Below are 26,112 nucleotides of genomic sequence, written 5' to 3'. Positions count from 1 at the left end.
GGTTCCAAACGCGCCCTGGCCTGAGAAGAGCTCATAAAAAACTCAGCTTCTTTTTAGTATCCCCATTTTAAAATATCACTTAGAATTTATTAGATAAGCCTCAACATCAACACTTAATTTAAATAAAATAGTAAGCATTTGTTTTTACGGCTATTATAGTTTTGTGCTATTTTATGTTTATAAGATTAGCCGATGTGCTTTAACGGACGTTGCCAGATCTTGTTCTGTGATAATCTTACTCAACAATAACTTTCGTTGTAAATGTTAGTGATAACTGGTACGTGTATATAATTATTCGTTACTGACGTCAATTCAAATGATTATTTTCACTTATTATATTATTATTTATTCCATTCCAAATTCTTGTAACGCAATATATTATATTAAATAAATTCATGTGATAATTTCGATTGTCTTTTTTTGTCTTTCAACATGAGTGAACAACAAGAGTGGTCTTTCGGACGCTAGTTGATTCAAAAGAAATAAAACAAAAGTCTTATGTGGAAACTCATATATTGGGTATAAACTCATATATTTTATGTCAGTTTTTGTGTATAAATAAAAAGGTAACACTGGTGTCCACTATTTAAAATAGACTTTTATAGCATCTACTTTAGATCTCAGCTCGTGTGAGGATTCTTTCGACAAGTCTTGAGCGTATATTTGGTAAATATCACGTAATTTGCTTATTTCTTCCGTTTTCTTTAGTTCTGTAAAAATACACAGATATGAATACAGGTAATACACCTTTCTTTTATAAGTATTTACACATTTTAAACTTACCTTTTAAGCGTTTGATCATAATTTCCATTAAATTAAGCGCGTCTCTCCTATTTCTAACTTGATTACTGTTCTCTGCAAATAAAAAAAAAAACATTAAGCAGAAAGAAACCAAATGAGTGAATAACGATCTTCAGTAACCACATCAATTTTTACGATAAAATTTCTCCAAATCCATACTTCCATACTAATATTATAAATGCGAAAGTATTTGTCTGGCTGCTCAATATTCACGACCTTTCCGTTAAACCATTTTTTACAAAATTTGGTGCAGAGATAGCTGTATCTCCAGGAACGTCCATAGGCTACTTTTTGTCCCGGAAAATCAAAGAACTCGCATGGGATTTTAAAAAACTCAAATCCACATGAGCGAAGTCGCGGACATTATTTAGTAAATAAAATAAAGTCATCCTCGGGGTTTTTCTATGAATTCGCTAATATCTGAAATTTTAAATAGATGTCTGACGAAGACTGTCTATTTATTATGTTTAATACATCACAAGTCACGGGTCACTGCATACCTACTATATAAAAAGAGGGTAGTTGTTTACTTACTGAGTGTATATTCTATTATGTTAGCCACATGGTCAGTCACGCTGCTGATTGCCTTGTCTCCGTTCGACAGCGCCACGTTGTCAGTTTCCATTGGCTCCCCGGCACTGTTAAGTATAGCAAGCTTTTCCACTACACCGGCAATGGACGCCAAAATAGCCAGTTGTGTCGATCGAGAACTTGTCGGATACGCTTTGGAGCAATGCGTGAAGAAAAGATCTTGGTATTTTTCTGCAAGAAGCCATACTAATATTATTAGAAGTGTAAAAGCGCATCTGTCTGTCTGTTATTTATCTACTGCTAAATTGATCTTGACGAAAGGCACAGCTTGCATCCTATAGACGACAAAGCGGACTTTTTCCCGAAAAATTCTAACAGGATTTTTAAAAAACCTGAACCCACCCTTATGTCGTAGGCATCACCTATTTGGTACAGAGTTAGCCTCCATCCTGGAGACATAGCCTACATTTTATGCCGGAAAATCAAAGAGTTCCCACAGTATTTTGTTATCTGTAATGTGTGTGAACATGTGCGTTTGTATGAGTATGCGTGTGTATACATAAATGTATAATGACCTTGTGTGTGAGGATCCTTGGGCCACGCTTTGCCCAACAGATCATAAGCGGCTTCTTTGAGCGCAGTCAGCTGCTCCCGCCTCTGTCTCACTCCATCATTGTCTTCTTCATCTGAATCCTTGTCCATAGCCAATTCATCCTAAAATAGCAACGTAAAATAGTTTTAACTTCATTACATACTTCAGCTTCACTATTATTTATCACTGATTTTTATTTCGCAAGGCTTGGACGGCGAATTTCGGATTTAAAACAAAGCAGTTAAGGTTAACTTTAATTTGACGTTTTAATGTTCGCTCGAATTTTACCAATGTTTGCGAGAAGTGAAATCTCATACTAACCCCAAGGCCCGTAACGTGTAGTTGGACAGAATCTGCTTAACGATCTCATAGAGTGGACAGAGGACGCGCACCAGAGCGACGAACTCTGTTGTATAAGCGCGTGTTACCGAGCAAGGCGTGTTGTGCTTACCTTGGACAGAATCTGCTTAACGATCTCATAGAGTGGACAGAGGACGCGCACCAGAGCGACGAACTCTGTTGTATAAGCGCGTGTTACCGAGCAAGGCGTGTTGTGCTTACCTTGGACAGAATCTGCTTAACGATCTCATAGAGTGGACAGAGGACGCGCACCAGAGCGACGAACTCTGTTGTATAAGCGCGTGTTACCGAGCAAGGCGTGTTGTGCTTACCTTGGACAGAATCTGCTTAACGATCTCATAGAGTGGACAGAGGACGCGCACCAGAGCGACGAACTCTGTTGTATAAGCGCGTGTTACCGAGCAAGACGTGTTGTGCTTACCTTGGACAGAATCTGCCTGACGATCTCGTAGAGTTGATGGAAGCGGTCGCAGCTGGCGGCGGGGAAGGCGCGCGCCAGAGCGACGAGCGCGTGTCGCTTGTACACCGGCTCCTGCTTGCGACTCTCCGCTACGAGCGCGTCCACGCACTCCGTCGCTAGCACGGGAGACATGGCTGCCTCGCCTTCCTTAACGCTGCAAAATAGGCTTGTGACTTATTTTTTTTTTTGAAAGAATATTAGCCATGCTAATCATGACTAATACTCCCCTTTCCGCTCCAATTAAGCGTAAAGCTTGTGCCAGGAGTGGGTACGACAATAGTGCAACGGGTGGAGTTTGAACTGCCGACCTTTCAGAATTCAGTCCGCTCCTCAACCGTTGAGCTATCCATATACATATACTCGTAGGCTATGATGGTAACATTTTGAGTATATAATTTTATTTATACGTTTAATGGCGTCTAAGGTAAGCACTCACACGCATAAATCCGCTAGAGCCTCTAAGATGTGTTGTTTGCCGTCAAACGTCTTCCCCTGCACCGCCGCGAGCAGGGAGCGGATGAAGGCTTCCCGCTCCTCGCCCAGACCACTTGACATCTCTTTGCATATCGTTTTTATTGCATTTGCCGCCTGAAAAAGTAGAGGACAGTGCACTTAGTATGAGATTTTACATCTCACCAACAATCGTAGAATTCAAACGTCGAACACACTTCTTTAATTATTATTAACTTCGAAGTAAAATGGACGTAAAGCTCCTTAATTTAAAGTCAAAATTCAGCACCACTGATTTTAATTTCGCATGGTTTTCGCTTGAGCGCTGGCTGTAGATGTATGGACGAACTCGAGCTTTAAAACCAGGCAGTTAAGGTCCATTTTACTTTAACGCTAAAGAGCTTCGACGCTCGAATTCTATCAACGTTTGGTGGGATGTAGAATCTTATAATCTTAAGGTTCTTTTCCTTACTGCCGTCCTAAAGCTAAAGTGTCGTTAACTACCAAAACCAAGTTTCGAGATATGATCAAAAAAGCGCGAATTTATAAAGAAATGATGCCATTTGACAACTAATAAACGTATACGAAACTTGAAACTATAGAAATGTAGAGCAAACAGAGCACTTTCGAATAGCTGTATTTTTAAGTTTCTAGAGTAAATAATAATTATAGCAGGAGAGTTTTGGCTTTTTAGTCTAGCATTTTTTCTAACAACGGCTTATATTTACATAACTTAAATGTCGTTAGATTACCCTTTAAGACGTTTATGGCTTGGATTGCATTTACTTTTTGTATCTTTTTACGGAACTTAAAAAGATTATATAATTTCTAAAGTAAAATGACTCTAAAAGACTTTAGCGACATTATATGTTAGGTTATGATCCTAAAAACTATCAATAACAAAACACTTAAATGCGGCTCTTGTAATTTAAACACATTTTAGTCTAGAACAATAGAAATGATTTGTTTCCAGTAGCGGTTTTTGGGGAGACTTGCTAAACTAAAATGTGGCTTATTACAAAAGATCGCACCGTAGCGACGTTTTAGGTTAGCATTGTTTATAAATATTTGAGGTTTTCCAATGAAAGTGACGGTAACTACAACAATTGAAAGATCATCAGTCCGAAAGTACCCATGCTCGTCTAGAATCTCCGTTATGTACCGATGAGCAGTCAGTGATCCCTGTTCACGAGCTCCTCCAGTCCGGGAAACACACACAAATTCGATTTTTCCGTCGATTGACATGCCACCCCAGAACATGCTCGATCCCCCGCCATATTCTACTCTTTCTTCTATGCAAGCCTGAGCAAATCATTCGCCTTGTCTTCTGTACACTCTCTTTCGCCCGTCATAATAAAATAAAGATACTCTTGTCTCATCCGAGAAGAGTCCAGCCCTCCATTGGTCGAGGGTTCAGTTGACATGCTCACGGGCAAATTGCAACCTTTCCCTTCGATGCTGTGCAGTTAATTTCCGACCCCTAGCAGGTACGCGGACCGCAATTTTCTTCTCTCGCAACCTTCTTCTAATCGTAGACGTGCTCACTGTAGCTCTGCGAACTTCTCGGAGCTGCCGTTGCAGCTCAACGACATTAAGGAATCGATTGCGCGAAGAAGATATCACAATAAAGCGGTCGTCTCTTTCGGATGTGCAGCATCGTTGACCTGATCTTTGCCTCCGGATGTAGCCCCCAGTCTCTTGAAACCGTTGGAATACCCGCTGCACGGAAAAACGACTCAAATTAAGTTGCCGTGCCACATCACATTGTCGCATCCCTGATCACAGTAGTGCAACCACTTGAGCGGCTTCTTCAGCCGTAGTGTCCATCTTGAGGGTTAGTTTTCTTGCGGTTAGGGTTAACGTCAACTCTCAACCTCTTCAACGTTTGGATGGTGAATGACCTTATTTTTTACTTATACTGGCCATTTTATAGCCCATGAAGTTCAAACAAGCCGTGGTCCCTGTAATGAGGATTTTTGCAACATTTTCTTTGACGTCCCGTATTCAGAAGGTTTATATCGTTTATGAAATGTAACTATTATTTGATAAAAGGTCGTTAAACGTTCTTTGCATTGATATCAATAGTGTTTGGGTTAGATGTACGGCCTTGGTAATATTACAGGTTAAAGCCTCATTTTCAGAGGTGCGATTTTTGTGACGCCGAGTGTACTTTAGCATTATGAAATCGTAGTTTGTTTGCTTGCTGAAAAGCTACTTCATTTTATACACATAGAAAAAACAATTTTAAAACATGAAATGTTTTTGCAGTATTACAATAAATATTTGAAACAACAAAAAGACACACCTCTTACGGCGAGTCTTTTTGTTGTTCTTGCCACTAGTAGCTAGTTCATTATTGATTTATTTTAATATTAACCATTAATATAAATATAAATAATGACTAAATTGATTCACAATAAAGTTACAACCTGGCGAGATGCGGGAATAGTTAGAGACATTTAAGTTATGTATTGCGGGATAGAGTCATTTCAGTCTAGGAAACAATATTTTTTTGCAAAATATAACTAAACTGTAACGCGTTTATGTGTGATTAAAGATATTTTAGTCTAGCATTTTCGTTTAAAGACATTTAAGCTATGGAATTTAAGAAAAAAACCTTGTAGCAATAAAAATTAATGCCGCTTAGAAACATTTTAGACTGGCAATGTCAGTTAAATACGTTTAAGTATTGTTATTATATAAACAGGTAGTTACTTAACGACGTTCTTCATATTGCTATATCAAAAACTACAGCAGCTAGGAAAATACCGGTTAGATTGGTCGATAGAAAAAAAAATTCTGAGTAAGATAGTGTTAAAAAGTCAAATTTGACCAAATGTTGGTTAACGACGTTTTAGCTTGAGGAGGGCAGCTTACTCTTAAGGCTTTGCAAGTTTCAACTTTACCGCTACAGCTAGCGTACTACCGTAATGACAGACTTGGTTTCTTGATTTCCAAAACATATTATGTATGTTGTATAAAATGAGATCTTAGAGATAGATCTTTGCAATTAGGCATTGTAAGATCTACATCTCCTGAGCATGCTCCGGTGTCGGGGCGAAACGTACGCCGAGTGGTTTGTCTGGTTTAGCGAATTATAGCAAATTAAACTTTTGGTCCCTTGTATGTCCAAAACATAGGCATCTTATTTAACATGTTAACTGTAATATACTGACCTGTATCTTCTTTGTCCAGCTGCCCGACACGAGCGCCTGCTCAATGTATGCCCGGATAGCAGGCAAGTGTTGCCGGATGCCGCTCTCGCGCGTTGGGCTCATGTCGGACCAGATCTCCTCAAATGTTTCCACCGTCGTCGAATCTATACATATAAAAATCGGTCAAGTGCGAGTCGGACTCGCACACGAATGGTTCCGTACCACTGTACAAGAAATAACACTTTTTTAATTTTTTTCAATTTTAATGCACGCCATTAAAATTTTGGTTGAAAATTTATATTTTGCTTTCTCTTTTTTATAATTTTTTAAAAGTTTTTCTCTTTTATAATTTTGAATGACAACGTTGCTAACTAACCTATCGACAGATTAGATTGATTATTTTAGCTGTCAGCTTGAATTCTACGGGAATCCGAATGTGTGTGAAATGTGATTCTACCATGTCAATGGTCCTTACCATCTTCTTTAGGCGCGTGCATGGCCAAAAACACTACAGGTGCTAAAGTCTCTTCATTGTCCTTTATATGCTCGATCTTGGCCTTGGCCACGGACTTCAGAGTCAACGCGATCGCCGATCTTGACGCATCGTCTTCCTTTGTTTCGTACAAAGTTACCAATTTCTTCATTAACTTCTCTATTGATTGAGGCTAAAAAACGAAGCTTAGTTACTTTAAAGTAGTATCAATGACTTTCGTGTTACATGGCATTTGAAATTCGTTATCGCTGATGAGTAACAAAATATACACAACGCACGAGAGTAGAAGAGATAGCTATCAATGAATGTTATCCAAAAGCGGTGCGGTTGATTCTAGCACCTTGGGGTCCCAACGTCTATCGGTTTTTCGAACTACATATGTGCCTCGCCCATTGCCACTTCAACTTTGTAACGCCTTGAGCTCTTTTAATTACTCTGGTTCTCTAACAGATGTCCCCATTTGAGGTATTAGTAAGCGACAGTTGATACAATATGGGAAAGGCAGGCCAAAAGTAGAATGTAGTAATGTTGATACAATAAAAAAATCCTAACCTTAGCATATGCAGACACTTGACCGAGTGCCTCGGCATAGTTTTTCCTTACTGTCGCATTTCTATCGAAAATCCCATTCAACAGATTGGACATGATCTTTCCCGCGACTGGTTCAAGTTCGGCTCTCAAGTAATGTGCGGCGAGAACTAAGAAATGCGCGCACGCAACCTTCGTGCCGAGTTGCGGCGATTTAGTCAATTCTAGTATACTCGGTAACATTTCCTTGAAGGTGTCGATGGTAATGAATGGCATACACTGGAACGAAATCAAAAATGTTTTTAAACAGTCCTATTTGATACCTTGGATAGGGTTTCAAGTCAAAATATCATATGAAAATAAATAAATAGGAAAACTTCTAAAAAGGCAGATATTTTTTTTCTCTCGTCTGACTTCTTTACACTGATTAGCCAATGTCAAGTTTGTAGTTATTCACAAGTTATGGAAACTATATGTATAAGTATGGACTTCGTCTGTGCCGGCGCCCGCCGACATACACGCGGCGCCATTTAGAGCGCGTCCCAGCCAGTTCCACCACCAATAAACACCAGCAGAACACAAAAACCGGCCACTTCTCACAAAAAACACTCTTAAAAAGCACCGCACGCGCGCACGCAAACGCCACCACAGACGAAGTCCAAAAGGCAGATATTGACACATGAACGGCCGAAAATAATAATTATCAATTATTTTGCAACATTGTCATTTGTCAAAAAAGACAATACAATTTTAAAAAAGTAACGTTGCTAAGTAACCTATCGACAGATTACAGATAGGTCTGATTATTGCCTATTAATTTTGGCCGTTTATGACGAATTTGGAATTTGAATTGAAAACGATTAATTACAATTTTCTAACACTTTGTGTCTAATGAAATTTCATTTGGCTATTGCAAATTCCATTTCTATGTCGTTAACTTACCTTAACAACGGTGTCAGTGGTGTAATGGTGCCGGGCCGCGCTGGCGCGCATATCGTCCAGTAACTCGCGCGAGCCACTGTCCGCCAGTGCTGTGCTCAAGTACGACAGTTTAGCGGATTCCAACTCGCCCGCCGCACCTACTAGAGCCGGCACTAAACGCGGCAAGAACGGCGCTAAGCTGCTACCCGCCGCTGTCACTAGCTTCGACACTGTTTGCAAACTATGAAAACCAAAACTATATAGTTCACGCACTTATACATAGACAAGTAAACTCCAACCATTACGTGATTTAAAGAAAGAGGTCACGAGTCACGACCATCGACAATGAAGAATGCGACGCAGAGACATAGGAGAACACTGAACAAAGGCTTGATAAAATATTAATTTTAATTAATTAATAATAATAATTAATTAAATAAATATTTCAATAATCAATTATTATTTATTTCATTTCAACAAAATTCTAGACACAATTTGAAACTCCTTCGTTTATACTCCTTTGTACATACAAAGGAGTATTGAGTCACTTGCAGTAGCACTTGTACATGGTCGCATTAGTGACCCTGCTCTCTAAAGGAGAATTTAAAAAAAAATTCAAAAGAAAAATAAAACCGACTTCAAAAACCAAAAACACTAAAAAGTAGAAAATAATTTTTGTTTAGCTACACATGTAATGTACCTAGGTATGAAGTCGAGCGAGCATATTAAAACAAAATTAGAAATCCAAGAGTGAAGCTCGCCCGACTTCATACCTAGGTACATTACATGTGTAGCTAAACAAAAATTATTTTCTACTTTTTAGTGTTTTTGGTTTTTGAAGTCGGTTTTATTTTTCTTTTGAAAATTTTTTATTTCACAATTTTTAGTGGCCCCACTGTACTATAATATGCTATGCCCAGTTAAAACCCTACTGTTTACTAAGCTATTACAGTGATCGCGAGCAATTTGCTCTTATCCATTGAGGAGTTCTGTTCTCCATCTCCGAAGATATTCATCAGATCTTCACCAAATTTATATGGGACCACCTGCACAGTATACCCTTTCAAACAAAAAAAAAAAAAATTCCAAATCGGTCCAGGGGTCTTTGAGTAATCGGGGAACATACATAAAAAAAAAAAAAAAAAAAAAAAAAAAAAGATCCCGACGAATTGAGAACCTCCTCCTTTTTTGGAAGTCGGTTAAAAATAATAATCAACAACAACCTTTACAAAAGTTTTCTAATTTAAATACATACATATTATGTATAAGCCCGTGCGGGATAGCGCGTATGACATGTGGGTGTGCAGGGCGTCCCCCAGCCTCATACCCCGATTGCCATGTCGACCCGTCGCGAAATATAGTTTAGTAACTTCCCCAATTCCATAATTTATACCGTGTTGTTCAGACACTCCAGTCAGCGAATTTCCCCAAAGGTAGTTTTGAAAAGGTTATTATTTTAGGGATTAAAAGAAAGAGCATGGTTTTAGAAAGTTTTAGAAAATTATGATTTAGTATTTTACGTTTTATACAACCAATTGTCAATAGAAATGGCAGCAATGACGCAGACTAAGCAAATTGACTCACCTAACACTCCTCACTTCTTTAACCAGATTCGTTATCCCTGTATCAAGTAGAACGGGCAATATTGCAGACACGATTTCCTTCCCGTCTTTACCCTGGTTAACATCTGAAGCCTGGATGCATAGCTATCGACAAAAAATGTATTGAGCTTTTCGCACTGCGACAGAACTTCAGAAGCCGCCTTTTTAGGGTTCTGTACCTCAAAAGGAAAAAAGGAACCCATATAGGATCACTTTGTTGTCTGTCTGTCCGTCCATCTATCTGTCGTGTCTGTCAAGAAAACTTATAGAGTACTTCCCGTTGATCTAGAATCATGAAATTTGGCAGGCAGGTAGGTCTTGTAGCACACGCAAAAGAAAAATCTGAAAACCGTGAATTTGTGCCTACATTACAAAAAAAAATTAAATCAGATATAAATGGCGCAGTCCGTCATTAAGTTGCAGTGTTCTACATGAGTTAGGTGTATCCTGTGTCGTACAGGGTAGACGGAACCCTTCGTGTGCGAGTCTGACACGCACTTGACCGGTTGTTTCTTGAAGGATCTGGCCAGCACTTACGAGTTTTTTAAGGCTATGTACTTACTTTGGAAAGTACATTGGCGGCGCCGCTGGCGGCCTGGCGCGTGCCCTCGTGCACGTCGTCCATGACGCGGAACAGCTGCGCCCACAGCGTCGGCAGCTGCTCCAACGACTGCCGCAGGTTTTGTGCGCCCCTGCACACTCATAGTCAGTGAACAGAATCGCCGGGTCACTACTGAGAACGGATCCTCAAAATGACAAGAGTTTCGCCATAGACTGGCCAAGTGCGATGTTAGCACGCAGGCAGCCCTAAAGTAGCCCTATTTTTCTATAGTTTTACGTCTACATAGCCTAATATTTGACATATTATCGATTCAGGATCTAACCCAACAGTTCCCTCACTCTAGTTCACTCTCCCACTAGTGATTAGACTATCACCGATTAATTCACCGCTCACTATCCAAATACCAATTTCAATGGATATAAATTGAAAAATAAAGGATGTTCATACAAACTTTTACACTTTATATAGACACCTTAGGGTAGAATTTCCAAAAAATCGATTCTTAGTGAGTAAAGCAAGTCACTATTACATATTTTGTTGACTTTGACTTAAAATATATTTTTGGGCTGTAATAATTTTATTGAATAAAATATTATGAATTACTGTACCTTAACAGATCTGTAAGAGCGTTGCAGCAGGACATTCTGACTCGCCACTGATTCGACGTCATGTTGGCCACCAAGTCGTTCAGAATCTCTTTATGATACTTATGAACCTGGATAAATCAAACACAAATTGTCTATCAATAATTCCGTCGTAATCACTGAAATTGACATAAGCAAATACACTGAAAAAGGCGAGCCGAGTGGAATGGTGATTCAAGCCCCACCGAGCGTATCGGAAATTAAAATTGACACTTTGTGTCAAATAGTCTTCGTGTTGACTCTATGTTGACAGGAGAGATGTTTCATCATTAATACTTAGTTCCACTCACTTAGCTCCACTAACAGTTAGTTACGCTCACATGACATTCCCTGCTGTTTGTCATCACCAAAATGGCAAAAATCAAGTTGCTTCAAAAATAGGCCGTAGGCGCAGGTCCAGCCTAGGTATTAGTAAAGGTCAGTGGTCGTAATTAGACGTCACTTAGCACATAAAGAGTCTTAAATATTAGGTCGAAACGCTAAAACACGTCAAACAAAATTTTAGATAATGTTAATAACTTTTGAGATGATTTTAGTACTCGGGAACGGTGATAATTATGAATTTTTAATCCATTTGTAATCTGTCAATAACTCAGCAAAATTGTTATTTGTCAGAAAAGGGCAATTTTTGACAAATAACGATTTCGGCCCTAAGGTGAGAATAAAAACAGAATACTTGCAGTTTGCTGTGTGTTGGGCACGATGGCATGCCATATGCTGGCCATGGAGTTCTGTATTCGCGGCGTGGGATCGAATCGATATCGATACAAGCGTGGCACGATTCGAGGCAGATGTTCACTCAATTGAGCGCCAGCTTGAAGCGCTATCGAGTGGAAACCGAATGCTGCTCCTGATAAACAAGAGACATACTTATAGAGTGCACCAAAACCATTAACTTACATTTCTATAATCATTGACAGTGGCTATTATTTATTGTGACCATGATTTGAAAACCATTTTCATTTGAAAACCATAGCAACTATGCTATGGGCCTGATAATAAAAGCTCAGTTACTCAGCGAGCAATTGATGTTCTTTAGGTAGTCAAACTAAGAGATCCATATTAGAACCAGAGTAACCAACATAGCTTAACGAGTTGCCAAGCTGAAATAGCCTATTGGATCGAGATACTTGAACGGCGACCCCCCACCGGAAAATGCAGGCCCAAAAGAGAAAATTTAACTAAATTAGTATGTAAGAACTTTGAAATTATACTAACCTCTCTTGGAATTCCACATAGAATTATGATGTGCCAAGTGCATAAACTTGTACAGTAAATCCGGTTGATTTAAATCCGAGGCTAAAGAACACAGTTCTTTGTATGTAGAAAGATTGCCTCTAAAAAATTGACACTGATATAGTTACAATATAATTCAAAAGCATAAATCCATACTAATAATATAATAGCGAAAGTGTCTGTCTGCTAGCTTTTCACATGCTTTTTTATAGACACAGACTACTTTTTGTGCCAGAAAATTAAAGAGTTCCCATTGGATTTTTAAGGGCTCGTTGGTTTAATCGATTTTAACGAAATATGGTAGCTTGCATCCCCTATAAAGACAGGCTACCAAAAAGTTTATCCACTGCAGCTCTAACTTGGTCGGTCGCGTAGATTTAGCTTTACTAAAATCCTATGGAAACGATTTGATTTTTCGGCACAAAAAGTTGCCTCACTCTCGAGGTATTTTTAACTATATACACGAAAAAAAACACGTCCATCTGCTACCCTGCTGAGGCGTGATTGAAGGGCAAAGCAATAAACCAACAAGAACGCATAGTTTCACATTTATAATACACCTAGGTAGTGATTGTTTTACGTACCCAGTAGGCGCAGTTCCCAACTGTCCTTCCTCAAATATCTTAGTATCTTCCGTCACTTGTGTTACGGAGCGCTTACCACTTGTAAGCTGTTCTATAATTTGCGCTACTAACGCCTTCTTCTGACTTTCATCTGAATTTTGATATACCAGACTTAGCCCTTTGCTGGCTACGTCTTGAACAATATCTGCAAAATATTCATACTGATATTATAAATCAGAAAGTGAGTTCTTTACAATCCTGTAGAACAGTATAAACGTAGGTGACGTGACGTCGTCTTAAATTGAATAGGGCGATCAGGCAACGAGCAAGCGAAAGGTGCTGATTGATTACCGCCATCCATAAACATTTAAAGCAGAGGAACCACCAATGCGTTGCAGGTCTTTGTTGATCCGCCCCTTGAATAACCCCATGTTGAAATCTAGTGAGAACATCGTTTTAGTCGCATCGCTGATTTAAATTAAATTGCATAAAAACTTAATTTTACTACACAAACTCAATTTTAATATTTCTAAGGATTTGTATTCCTCCATGCTAAGGTCGTCACCCCCTTTAGTTATTCTAATAATGGTAGGATCTGTCTTGGAATGATAATGTGGCTTCCTAGATCCTTCATATAAGTACAACACGACTAAGAGGACGAAATTTCGATTCTTATTCTATTTTATTATTATCAAATTTAAGTAAGTCTAGCAAGTAAGTTCAATTTCCGGTACCCAAGTCGATTACCCATCCAGTCACCGACACAGTAATTGTTTAATATGCGCTGTTACCAACTAGGCCACACATCTCTCAACGAAACACAAGCAAAGTTCGTCAACGGTATATTAAAATATTCTCACCACTATTCTCTGATAGGAAATCCATGAACTTATCCTGTAGCTGTTGCAGGGAGCTCTTTATTGGCTCGCGCTCGGGGCAGTTTTTCAGTAATGCTAACAACCAAATACTGGTGGCCTAAGGAAAAAAATTACATTAGATAAGTTAACTTTTGAAGACAACAGCAATGTCTTATCAATATTTAGCGAAACATAATATCATTATCATTAGTTCATCATCATTAATTGGTTTATAAATTGACTGTTAAACAAGTGACACCGTAATTACTTAAAACGCACATAACTCCGAAAAGAGTTGCGCACGCGGAATGAACCCCGGAACCCCGCCCTCCCTTTCGCCTCTCCCACATAAAAATTCATGTTCAAGGTATTGTTATAGTCCGAGTTGAAAAGAACAAGCGTTAAACACGTGTTTATTTGAAACCTGACATTTCCCATGTAAAAACTGTCAAATGTCAATTTAGTTGTCAGTTAAAAAAATGTTCTTTTGTGGTAAGACTTTCCAGTGTGTAAATGGCCTTTCGTATGACTTACCTGTCTAGAGTGTGGGTGTGGATGTTTCCCAATTTTGAAAAGCTCTAATAGTAGCCATTTTAATAGATCATCATTTTCTTTCAGCGCTTCTATGTCTTTTATTTTCGCCTCGCCCTTTGAACAAAACAAGTATGTATATAAATCTAAAATATAAATAAAAGGTTTATAATTCAATAAATAAAATTTATTTGAAACTAGATGATGCCCACGACTTCGACAACTGCGTAAATTTAGTTTTTCAAAAATCCCGTGGGAACTCTTTAATTTTCCAGGGTATAATTGCCCATATATAATTTGCCCATGTCTGTCTCCAGGAAGAGCTATCTCAAAAAGATGATGCTCGCAATTTCGTCCACGTAGATTTAGATTTTTTTTAATAGTTCCGTGGGAGCTCTTTGATTTCTCGGGACAAAAAGTAGCCAATGTCCTTCCCTGGGATCTCTGTACCAATTTCTTCGATAACGGGTAAACAGATGGGCCGTGAAAAGCTAGCAGATAGACATACATTTTCGCATTTATAATATTAGTAAGGATATAACATTATTACCTCTTTAGGCAGTTCGGTCCACAGATCTCTGTTTTCGTTAGAATTGACACCTTCTACACAAAGCACTAAAGATTCGCCTATTTGTAGATGAATTTCAAATTCTTTACTCTAAAACATAAAAAGTACATTTAGCTCACGTATGATTTATGGTAATCTCATTTTTTTAAATAATTGAAGTTTCACTTACATCTTTAGCCATTTGTAAAAATCCTTTAACAATTTGTTTGGAGAACACAAGTCTTTCGCCGCAACACATTAACCCTAACGTATACAACGACCTTTCTTTAACTTTTGATGGTATTTTTGCATTTCCCACTATTTTAAACAACCTTTCGGCGACTGAGAACTTCGTCACTTCACCTTCGGAAACTGAGGTGTTACTTTCGTTGACTTTGAAAGGGTTCTCGCTTGCTATTAGAGATTCTTGACTTGGAGATGAGTTAGGTAATGGTAAAGCAGAACATCGGACTAGGAGGGATATTGCAGTACACGATGTACTCACTAAAAGTGTTTGAGGATTTGATAAGAAGTTGGCTGAAAGAAAAATTGAGGAAAAAGATAAATACACACCTACATATGATGTTTTAAAAATCAAGATTTGATTAGTATTTCTTTGTAATATTGCTTTCGCCTTCAAGGTCGTAGTATTTGAGTCAAAGGGTTCTAGACAACAGTTTTTAGTCAAACTAAGTACAGAATAGTGTACTTAATCAATTTTTTTTTGAATAAAACTTATCTCAATCGGCCCAGTAGTGTTTAGCGCACATAAAAAACCTAGTAGAGATATTATGAATATAGCTTACCAAGACATATTACACCTTCTCTAAAAGGTTCCCAACTACTAGGATTGAATCCTTTTCCACCGAATTTGCCGCGTCTCGACAAAACTATACATCTCTCACACAAATGGGTGAATGCCATCAAATAACCACACTGAGACTCCAAACTCTTGTTGCTGCGACTCTGTACTACACATTCGTTTATTTCCTTCTCTATGTCCGTTTTATTACTTGTATGGACAGAAATTATAGCGTAAATAGCCGCAGATGTTTCACGGATTTCTTCCTTAGTGCTGGTTGCGAAAAGATTCTTCATAAATGGCAGTAATACAGTGTATTTTTCAGCCATTTTTGATGGCACACAGCCCACAATATCCAAGAAGCATGTTAAAGGCATGATACCTTAAAACAAATTACTGATAAAATATAATTATAGGTATATTAATGATAAGTAACTATGTATTAGCTTTTTATCAAAAGCCTTACGTCCAGCTAAAGCGCGTGGATTCAAGCCTAAAATCGCTGATTGAAATATGTATGGATAAACAATTTGATCCGGCGTATCGCTGATCGACCCAGTTTTATAGTATGGCGAATTAAAGCAATTCGATTCGACTCGGTAAGCTTAGTGAACGCCAGCTTTAACTTTTCAGATAGAAAGTCCCTTTCCGCTTGGCAAAATACACATCACTAGTTTAACCCGACCGAAATCCTTGATTGCTTGGAAACAAGAACAGAGCAGAGCTTGACGTGTTCAGCCTCATTCAGACCAATCAGATTCAGAGATGACGTGAAAATATGTCCTTACATGTCATGTCTTTTGCTAATAAACTGATTAACTAGTCTCCATCTCTGCTATTGTGAAAAGGGCTATAGTGAGATATTTAGTAAATCTCATTTTTATTTAAAACATGTACTTACCTGGAGAAGCGTTCAAAAGTGAAGTAATCATCGTTAAATATCTATCGAGCACCTCGGTTTCCAACAAATTTTCTTGGAAGTATTTAGCTAACATCGGTGAGGTGGCATTGGGATGCTTTGAGCAATCTTTGAGGTTTGCGTCGCGGTTTAGACACATCCTCAAATACCTCAAAATCTGGAAGTGTAAATATTTGTTATTACAGAATTGTGAAGTATCAGAGTTGGGCTGTAAAACTATACATAATTAAATTGTCTAATCTATTTGGTATCTTTGGTATAAGCATCACAAATGTGAAAATCGGTCTATGAATACAAGGGCATTATTTGAACAAAATATATACCTAAGTAAATTCTCTATCAAACTCATTGTAAGTGAGATAGTTTTTCTTTTTTTTTTCTTTAAAAAGCATATTATTAGCCTTGCTAGTCATGACTAATACTCCTCTTTCCCCTCCAATTAAGCGTAAAGCTTGTGCCAGGAGTGGGTACGACAATAGTGCAACGGGTGGGGTTTGAACCGCCGACCTTTTGGAATTCAGTCTGCTCCTCAACCGTTGAGCTATCGAGGCTCAACGGTTGAGTTTAGAGATAAGTTATATGGTTATACATTAACATCTTTTAAAAATTACCTCTTGATATGTCTGTGGATGAAACTGCAGAACGTGATTGCCAACCACAAACCTGTGTTTAGCGTTCGAGCCCTTCTTCCTCTTTTGCATCTGATCCCATATGTAGTTGACCACGTCCTTGAACTTCGGTACTTTCAACTGCGCCTCTTGGGCTTTGTCTTTATCTTTAGAAGTTACATCCTCATCTATATTCACTATGTTATCGTCTTTTACTGAGACGTTGTTCACAACATCCTCTATTTCGTTCGGTCGTGATGTACCGTACAGACATTTAAGAGCTTCCGTTGAAACATCATCTTGACTAAAAAAATATTAAGTTACAAGTTATGCCAAAATGCTGCATAGAACGAAATAATATTTAAAATCTGTTTCTGGATGGGGACTGGGGGACGTTTTTTCCCATTGTCCTTTATAATTTACACTCGTTTTAAATAAACATTTCAGTGACCCGCATTCGTTACACATATAGCGGCGTATATAGCGGTGTAGTGGTTAAGACGTCAGCCTCTTAGTCTGCTGGTCCATGGTTGAACCATGGACCTCTAAATTTTCTGAGTTATTAATATTATATATATTTATTATACACTTTATTTGTACCAAAAGATAAAAAAAAATATGTGCATTTTAAACAATTAAATATCACTTGCTTTAATGTTAAAAGAAAATGCATGCCTGAAAGTTATCCATAATGTTCTCAAAGGTGTGTGAAGTCTGCCAATCCGCACTTGGCCAGCATGGCAGACAATGGCCAACCCTTTTCATTTTGAGAGGATACTTGTGCTCAGTAGTGAGCCGGCCATGGGTTGATCATGAAGATGATGATGATGATGATTAGTTACATACCTGTCTCCGCTGGCCAATAACAGCAAATATCTTGAGGGGACGTAGTCTTGCGGGAACACCGCTGCTGAGTAGCGCATAGCGATGTATCGGATCATAGGCTCCTCACTATGCATGTAACTGTTTGAGAAAATGTTATGGATACAGTAGAATAAACTTATAAGCGTTATTATGGGTACGCTAGAATAAACTTTTTGGCGCTGGGCTGGACGCAACCCTGCTCCAGCTTCCCCGTGTGACGTGTATATCGTTGGTCTAGACTCTTGAGTCTAGAACCCGCGAATCGAACCTAGGACTTCGTCTAGACTCTAGTCGAAGTCCTGGGTTCGATTCGCGGGTCGTGCCAAAACTAGGCATTCGATTGAGTTTTTGTGCCTAGAATTTTTTTGTACTAGCTCGGAGTTGGAAGTCGGTGATTTAATTCCTAGCCTCGGAGAGCACGTAAAGCCGTTGATCTTACGCCTGATCTCTCTCCGGTCGTGTCGAATTTTCGTCCCATCAGACTATGAGATTAGGGGAATAGATAGTACACCTGTAGACTATAATATTTCCCGCGCAGATGGCGACGTGATCTCTCTTACACACTTGAACGCAGTAGTTTTATAAGCGGGAGATCCTGGGTTCAATTCCCGGCAAGAGCGATTTAAGAATTGAAGAGGCTCTAGTCGTGGCTAGTTACCAACCTACCGCCGATGCCGCATAGCCGCAAGTTAGTTCGGTTCTATCTTAGACTGCATCATCTAAGTGATGATGCAGTCAAAAAAACTTACTGATCTAATAGCGCAAAGAGCGCGAGTGCTTGCGGCTCGTCGAACGGACTCGGCCTCGGCTTCTTACTCTCCGAGCTCTCTTCGTCGTCCATTTTATCGCTGGACGTGCTGGCGCCTTCTGACGTGTCCATTGGCTCCACTTTATCTGCACGAAAATTTTGACAACTGTATTGTAGTATGAAATTTGACGCCTCACCAACGTTGATAGAATTCTAGCGTCGAAAAAACAACAACAAACAATAATATCAGAATAAAATGGATCTAAACATCTGTGGTTTAAAGTCAAAATACAATACCACCGATTATTATGGTATTCATATGATTTGAAAACTTTGGATAGCAATAGCTAATTATACCATTGATCGCAATCGATTAACTCAAAAGCTAGCAGACAGCAAGATACACTTTCGGATTCATAATATAAGTATAAATATACAAAAAGCCAAAAGTTAATAACTATATAGATATGGTATGATGTTACTTTTGAACATGGCTTCTAGCATATAAACGGTATGTGATTTCAGGTGGAGTCAACAATTTCATATAAAAAAATGTAAAAAATCTTTGAATAAATAAAAAAAAATCACCTTCAGGATTGATCTTGTATGCCACGGCCATCTCTAACAAGGCGTCTCGTAGCGCTGTCCTCATCTCGGGCACGGCTTCTGGAATCTTCTTCACAAGCTCCTCGAGCAACGCGAATTTGTCGCTGAACGACTCTGGACATTTTAGTGCTAGTCTGCCTATAAAGATTAATAATAGGCATAATTGCGATAAATGACCAAAAATATTACGCAAAAAATATTGATTAAAAAACCGGCCAAGTGCGAGTCAGACTCGCGCACCGAGGGTTCCGTACTAGGGTTATTTTTCCGACAGTTTGCCGCATGCTTGTTAAGGCTGCATATGCAAAAATAATGTTTCGATTTGTAGCATTCCACATTGTCGCATTTTCTACTTCGGCGTAAAAGTCTTTAGACACAGTTTATACGGAAGTGGTGAGTGCAGAAGGCATGCCTTCTATGACTGGTACATCATTCATTAGACAAACGGATTGTGGCACGCGGACCGCAATGTAGAAAGTCTTGACTATTCGCCACTTGTGTATAAACCATGTTTTATGACTTGAAAACAGACCTAAACACATGTAAGCCTTGGGCTGGTGTTCTGCATGTTCTTCAGATCTTATTAACTTCAATAATCCTCTCAAGAATATAACCGCCACCTTTGCCAGCTGAGCTTGATCTCCGCTAAAAAATATAAAAATATTCACACGCTATTACAAATGGGTACTTAAATTAAAGCAACTCTTTAATTTTTGATTACAGATTACCAGGTGTATTTTCGGTAAATTGCCAACAAAGAAAAAATCTATTGACGTCTCAAGCCACTGAAAAAGACTGCACATGACAACATACCTGTTGATTACATTCAGTAGAAACATGAGCGCCATATTACGGAGACGTGAATTTGTGTTCGGATCAAACAATGACGAAAACACTACCTGTAATCAAAAAGTACTATTATGTTACTTGTGAATAATAGCTAGTACTACTCTTAATCTCGAGTAATATTATATCATCTGAGTAACACCTAAATGGCCTTTTACCCAAATGAGGTAGATTATGTGTTTAGCACTGTCTTTTATCTATACTAATATTATAAAGAGGAAACCTTTGTATTTTTGTATGTTTGTATTGAATAGGCTCAAAAACTACTGGACCGATTTCAAAATTTCTTTTACCATTACTTAGAGGGATTCTTCCGAATCCGTATAGGCTATATTTTATCCCGGAAAATAGATAGGATTTTTCGTGGTAGTGTCCACCCGTGCGAAGCCGGGGCGGGTCGCTAGTAGGATATACTTTGGAAAGTGTGTTCACGCACTTCACTACCTCATTACACTTTAGACACACAACCCGTTGCCATTGCCATCTCAACCTGTCGCGTACTATAGGGTCCATCATTGGCTTCAATTAAGCATGAATTCTCTCAAGCGCAAGCTTATATCGCAATAAAAAAACAGTGTGTATTGATCGATTTACCGGTTCTATAAAAGTTACCTAACTCACATTTCATTAAATAAAATTAATCACTGTGTCTTTTCAAGAGTCATACGCTATTTATGACATCTTGAAACATCAATATGTAGTCTGTTTATATTTTTTGGAAATTATACTGTTACATATCTTATGCTTACCTGAATACAGTGCGGAAACATGATTGCTGGACCAGTTGCTTTATTGAGATATTGAATCAATTTTAAACGGAGTCTTGTACACGCAGGTACCTACAAAGGTCAAAGACAAATCATTTATTCAAATTGGGTACTATTGTACTCTTTCTGATTGTTTATTGCTAAATTTGCAATACAATGATGTAGTGGTGATAATTCATTAGGTAAGCGTGCAAAGCTGATGAAAGTCATATAAAATAATTCACATTTCTACGAACGAATCTTTTTTGAATGCCTGCACAGCGCACATTCGCCCACATTCACACAGCCTTATTCGCTGAACTCTGCTCATTATCATACTAAATTGATTTAAAAAGTTACGTTTTTAATTCTGGATGGTTGAGTGTATTATCCAATGTTAGGGATAATATAATCAAGACAAACTACTCACAGTGCTTAAGGGAAGAAAATGTAATGACCCACTTCAGTCTTCCAAAATTGAAAGAAGTCAAACATAATTACCTTCCGGTCATCGGCGGGGACTTTCAAGCCTGCCCAAGTGCCCAAGTACAATGCATATAATGGAGACACTACTGTAGGCTGTGACCAGTCTACTGAGCTAAAAACAAAGTAAATGCTTCGTTAATTTGGCACAAACATACCACCAATTCTTTTTTTGAAATAAACCTAATATTAAGTGCATAGGAGGGACTTCGTCTGTGTTGGTGTTAGCTGGCGGACGTGCTCTGCCTTTTTGGAGTGTTTTTTTTTTTTTGTAAAACTGACTGGAAAGCGCTCTAAGGGGGTGCCGTGCGTGTGTCGGCGAGCGCCGGCACAGACGGGGTCCATACCTGTATAGTTTAACTAACTTGTTACAAATAATTACAAACTTGACATTGGCTAATCTTTGTAAAGCCAAACGAGAGAGAAAAAAAAAGTGCATAGGACAATTTAGTACATCATTGTACTCTGAGTAGCAAAATTCTCTCAGGTTACAAAATAAGATCTTTTCATATGTGCATACCTGTTGACCCTAATCAGTGGGCTATTGGCGTGATTGGCGATGCTGAACCGGGAATCTGCCGCCGCGACGATCAGCGGTAGCAGTATGTCGCTTGAGTTAAATATATCTTTGCTTATGAAGTTAACAATTGACAATTTCATCTAAAATGTAGAAAAACAGATATGAGGCACGGTTTTATACATGAATATGTGATGACTCATAGCAAAGATATTACTGTCAATATACGTTTGACATTAGTTAAATTAGAGATTAATTTAAAACAATGAAGCCACATCTTAGCCACACGCCACTTCTGTATAAACTGTATTTGCCTGTGCCTTGGACCAAATGGATTAGCCACTAATAGACTGGTGTCCTATTCTGTGATGAATATGAATATGAATGAATAATTGAATACCAAACTTAACCACTGTGCAAAATATTATAAAGGAAAAAGTCATTTTCGTCAGCAAGACTGAAGTAATCGAACAGTTCCTAAATCTTATTTTTATGATGTCTGTGGTATTTATAATGGGCTCTCAGTAACACTAGACACTAGAAATCTCAAAGATATTTTTATTTTCACATTAAAAGAGTTAACAAGGTAGGTACATACCTCTTCAAGTTGGTTAGGATTAATTTGATGTTTTTCTACAATCCTCTTGTATGATTTTAGACTCATACCAGGTGGTACCTGAAAATCGCTTTCACCTGCATTCGGTAGAGCTCTAGGAATAAAAGGAGTATTTAAAAATATATAATATATATATAAGTATATTTAACATAATATGACCACTTTGTTAAATCTAGATTTCAACTACTACAGAATGATTAGAATTAACTTTTATTTATTAGAAAGTAACCTTAGAACTCTACATTATTTTGGGTACTGATTTTTCTACAGTGGGATATATTTAGGGTAGGGTGTTCAAGTACCCCCTGTAGGGTGTAAATATGACCCCCACAACTAACATGCACACATCTAAATAATATCTGTCGCCGCGTGATGGACTGATTAAGAGTGTGACAGTAAAGTAAAATATTCTGACACTATCCTGTGTATATACATAATACACATATAGAAATATTATTAATAGACATATTATATTATGTAAACTTAACACTATGAGGTGCTTTGGCTCCCCAGGTAGAGTTCTAACTTCTTAGGTAATCTTATATGGGGCACTAAAGGACCCCACTCTCAATGTACCCCACTTCAGGAAAATGAGTTATCCAAATTAGTGGTTAGTGTAACAATACAATAATTACTTCACTTGAAATTTAAAATATTGTTGTCTCATTAAATTGACTCACCTATATGGCAAAAGGAGCACATCAGTTGCAAACTTTAAAATCAATGCAGATACTTTTGGCTTCTCTTTTAAATTAAGACTTTGCTCCTTAATATCACCCAGCAATGGCATCACTAACATTAGAATACTGAAATAAATGACAATGGATAAAAAACTTGCAAAGGTATGTACTTGAAAAGATTGATAGTATTTCTATTTAGTTATCCATATGAAACTGCTTGCAGGATTTCTAGTTTTGCCTGTGCGGTCTATTGGGTTTGTATTTTGTAAAGTTCAGTGTTCACCTAGTCTAAACAATGAGCTTTATTTGCTCCTACCCTTATCACAACAAGCACTAAGATTGTCTACTGCACAGAATTTTCATGACATTACCTACATAGAAATCCCCACAGTAAAGGAGGAAATAGACAGGTCACTTAAGGCCTACAAACTTGAGCATCGTAAGAACAACTTATCTAACCAGCGTTTGGATGTCAGTGTTGGATTTTCCACCTAAACACAAAATTGGTCAACATAATATAGTATACTAACATAATACTTTATATTGAAGCACAGTGTTGGACTGTACCAAGAACTGATTGCAAATAGATGAGACAGAGAAAAAAATAACAAATAGTTTACTAGGTAAAATGACCAGTATTATTATTTACCTATCCTGGTGTGCCTGTGGTTTATTCTCAATTGCTTCAAGCAACACTGGAGCTAAATTCATTTGTTGCTCCCGTGGAAGTCTTGGGAAACCCATAGTTATATAGATAATGGTAAAATTCTGTAATAAACAATGCAATTTTTATTTTATTTTATTATTAGGGACTTAAGGTCACATTGGCATCCTTAAAAAGGTGTTAATTTGATTTCAAACACAGATATTTTACGTAAATTAAGAGTTCTAAAAATTGTGTTATCATTATGATAATGTTTATTAGAGAAAAGCATAGCAAACCTTTGGAGCTAAGACATTTTCCTAAAATCTATGAACTATTTAGACCAATCATATATTTTATTTGCAAAAAAAAAAACTAAAGTGAAATACTTACGATAATAAAACTATTGGCTGCTGGATCTTTATAAAGCTGAAGAAGTGTTTCAACAGGAAGCTGCACATCGTTACGGCATTTAACCCTCTTGTTAACATGAACCAAGAGTTCCATTACCTTAGTACGAATCTACAAAATTATTGTTTATTTGCATTTTATGTCCATAATTTGCAATGTAAAAATATAGTGAAAACATTATCTGACAATATACTTAATTATTATTTATAACCATCACTAACAGCGGTTTGCACTTTGTATATTTATGCACAAAATAAGCTTATAATATTAAAATTATAAGATCCCAAACTCATGCCAGCAACTCATTTGCATGGATTTAGGGTAAAACTCCTGTTGGAACTCTTTGGATTTCCAGGATAAAAGTAACCTGTGTCACTCTCCAGGTCTTTATTATCATCTTTATCTCTTTTTATTAATCAGTTACTCTGTAGCAGTGTGGTTGAATGACTAACAAACATGTTTTTTATTATATATTATTTTTATAATAAACTGCCATATACCACTGCTAGGTTAGCCCGTTTCCATCTTAGACTGCATCTTCACTTACCAGGTGAGATTGCAGTCATGGGCTAACTTGTTTCTGAATAATAATAAACAAATGGGTTCATTCAACAGCTACAACAACAGCTAGTTCATGTGATAATGTATTTAACTATCAATGACTGGCACAATATCTACTTAACATCAACATTTTTTTAATAATATAAAATAAACTCTATACAAATAGTTACTTGCAAAACAACACGCACCTGCTCATGAGGAGAAGATAGTTTTAGGATAACGGGAGGCAGAAACCTATTAAGGCAGCTCTCGAGTTGATCATCCGAGTCGGCATTTCCAAGCCGTAAGAAAACTCGATCCAATAAAACTGCAACAAACAGCCGGTTCAAGTTGCAAAAGTTATCGACTTCGACATGTTGTACGTGCAAAATTAGCGCGCCTTACTTACGTGAATCATTGGAGCAATCGTTACTACTTTCTGTTACTTCCATTTCAGACATTTTTTACCATTTGCACACTGATGTTTCCAAGCTGTTTTACTTCTTTTCAAATCAAAATCACTGAACACATCAAGAACCAAGATTTTAGACCAACAATCAAACAATGACATACAAAAATTTGACTGTCAAGTGTCAGTGTCATTGGTCTAACATGGATCTAACTCTCTAACCAGACTTCGTCTGTGTTGGTGTTAGCTGGCGGGCGGGCTCTGATTTTTTGGATTGTTTTTTTTTTGTTAAAACTGACTGGAAAGCGCTCTAAAGGGGTGCCGAGCGTGTGTCGGCGAGCGCCGGCACAGACGAGGTCCATACTTGTATAGTTTCCCTAACTTGTTACAAATAACTACAAACTTGACATTGGCTAATCTTTGTAAAGCCAGACGAGAGAAAAAAAAAACTCTCTAACCTAAATCATGGACCAATGATGTACCGCTGTACCGCGTACAGTGCGTCAAGGATCTTTTGTTCTTTTCCTTTTGATCTTTGTTGTGTATTCAAGTGCCAAAAGAACCTTGTCGTACTGTATGTGGTGTTGCTGAGTAAAAATCTGAATTTCACTGGATTTTTTTAAATATTGGTCATTTAGTCCCGGAGATTTAGAAATTATTAAATTCCAAACCCCTGCTGGTAATTGAACCCGGCACCCCTCACTAATAAAATCACTGCGCCAGGAAGATCTTCAAGGAGGGTATTCTTATTTTATTACAATAACCAGAAGATAAAATAGTACCTATTCTATTTTATTATTTAGAAAACATTCAACAAACAGTAATAATAAGTAAAAGCAAGA

General features: G+C 37.9%; 1 protein-coding gene across 1 annotated transcript; it reads right to left on the bottom strand.

The window, feature by feature from the left end:
• Positions 1-496: 496 nt before the first annotated feature.
• Positions 497-25,435, bottom strand: LOC123867260 (proteasome-associated protein ECM29 homolog). Its single transcript, XM_045909237.1, has 37 exons — positions 25,271-25,435; positions 25,071-25,189; positions 24,304-24,432; positions 23,917-24,035; positions 23,268-23,393; positions 22,570-22,681; positions 21,975-22,114; positions 21,473-21,569; positions 20,975-21,064; positions 20,193-20,278; positions 19,912-20,024; positions 19,362-19,517; positions 18,775-18,919; positions 18,008-18,124; positions 17,165-17,465; positions 16,536-16,710; positions 15,639-16,016; positions 15,023-15,369; positions 14,836-14,943; positions 14,289-14,402; positions 13,758-13,872; positions 12,919-13,102; positions 12,317-12,435; positions 11,779-11,948; positions 11,063-11,169; positions 10,455-10,584; positions 9,876-9,997; positions 8,313-8,532; positions 7,395-7,649; positions 6,825-7,014; positions 6,371-6,513; positions 3,181-3,332; positions 2,706-2,898; positions 1,908-2,046; positions 1,336-1,563; positions 784-855; positions 497-710 (listed from the first exon to the last, which is right to left on the bottom strand). The coding sequence occupies exons 1-37, from the start codon at positions 25,320-25,322 to the stop codon at positions 583-585; spliced, it is 5,691 nt and encodes a 1,896-aa protein (XP_045765193.1). The 5' UTR covers positions 25,323-25,435; the 3' UTR covers positions 497-582.
• Between the last annotated feature and the right edge of the window lie 677 nt (positions 25,436-26,112).

This window comes from Maniola jurtina, chromosome 7 (assembly GCF_905333055.1).
Source record: "Maniola jurtina chromosome 7, ilManJurt1.1, whole genome shotgun sequence".
NCBI classification, from domain to species: domain Eukaryota; kingdom Metazoa; phylum Arthropoda; class Insecta; order Lepidoptera; family Nymphalidae; genus Maniola; species Maniola jurtina.
The sequence above is the reverse complement of the archived record's forward strand: the minus strand, read 5'-3'. Positions and strand labels throughout refer to the sequence as shown.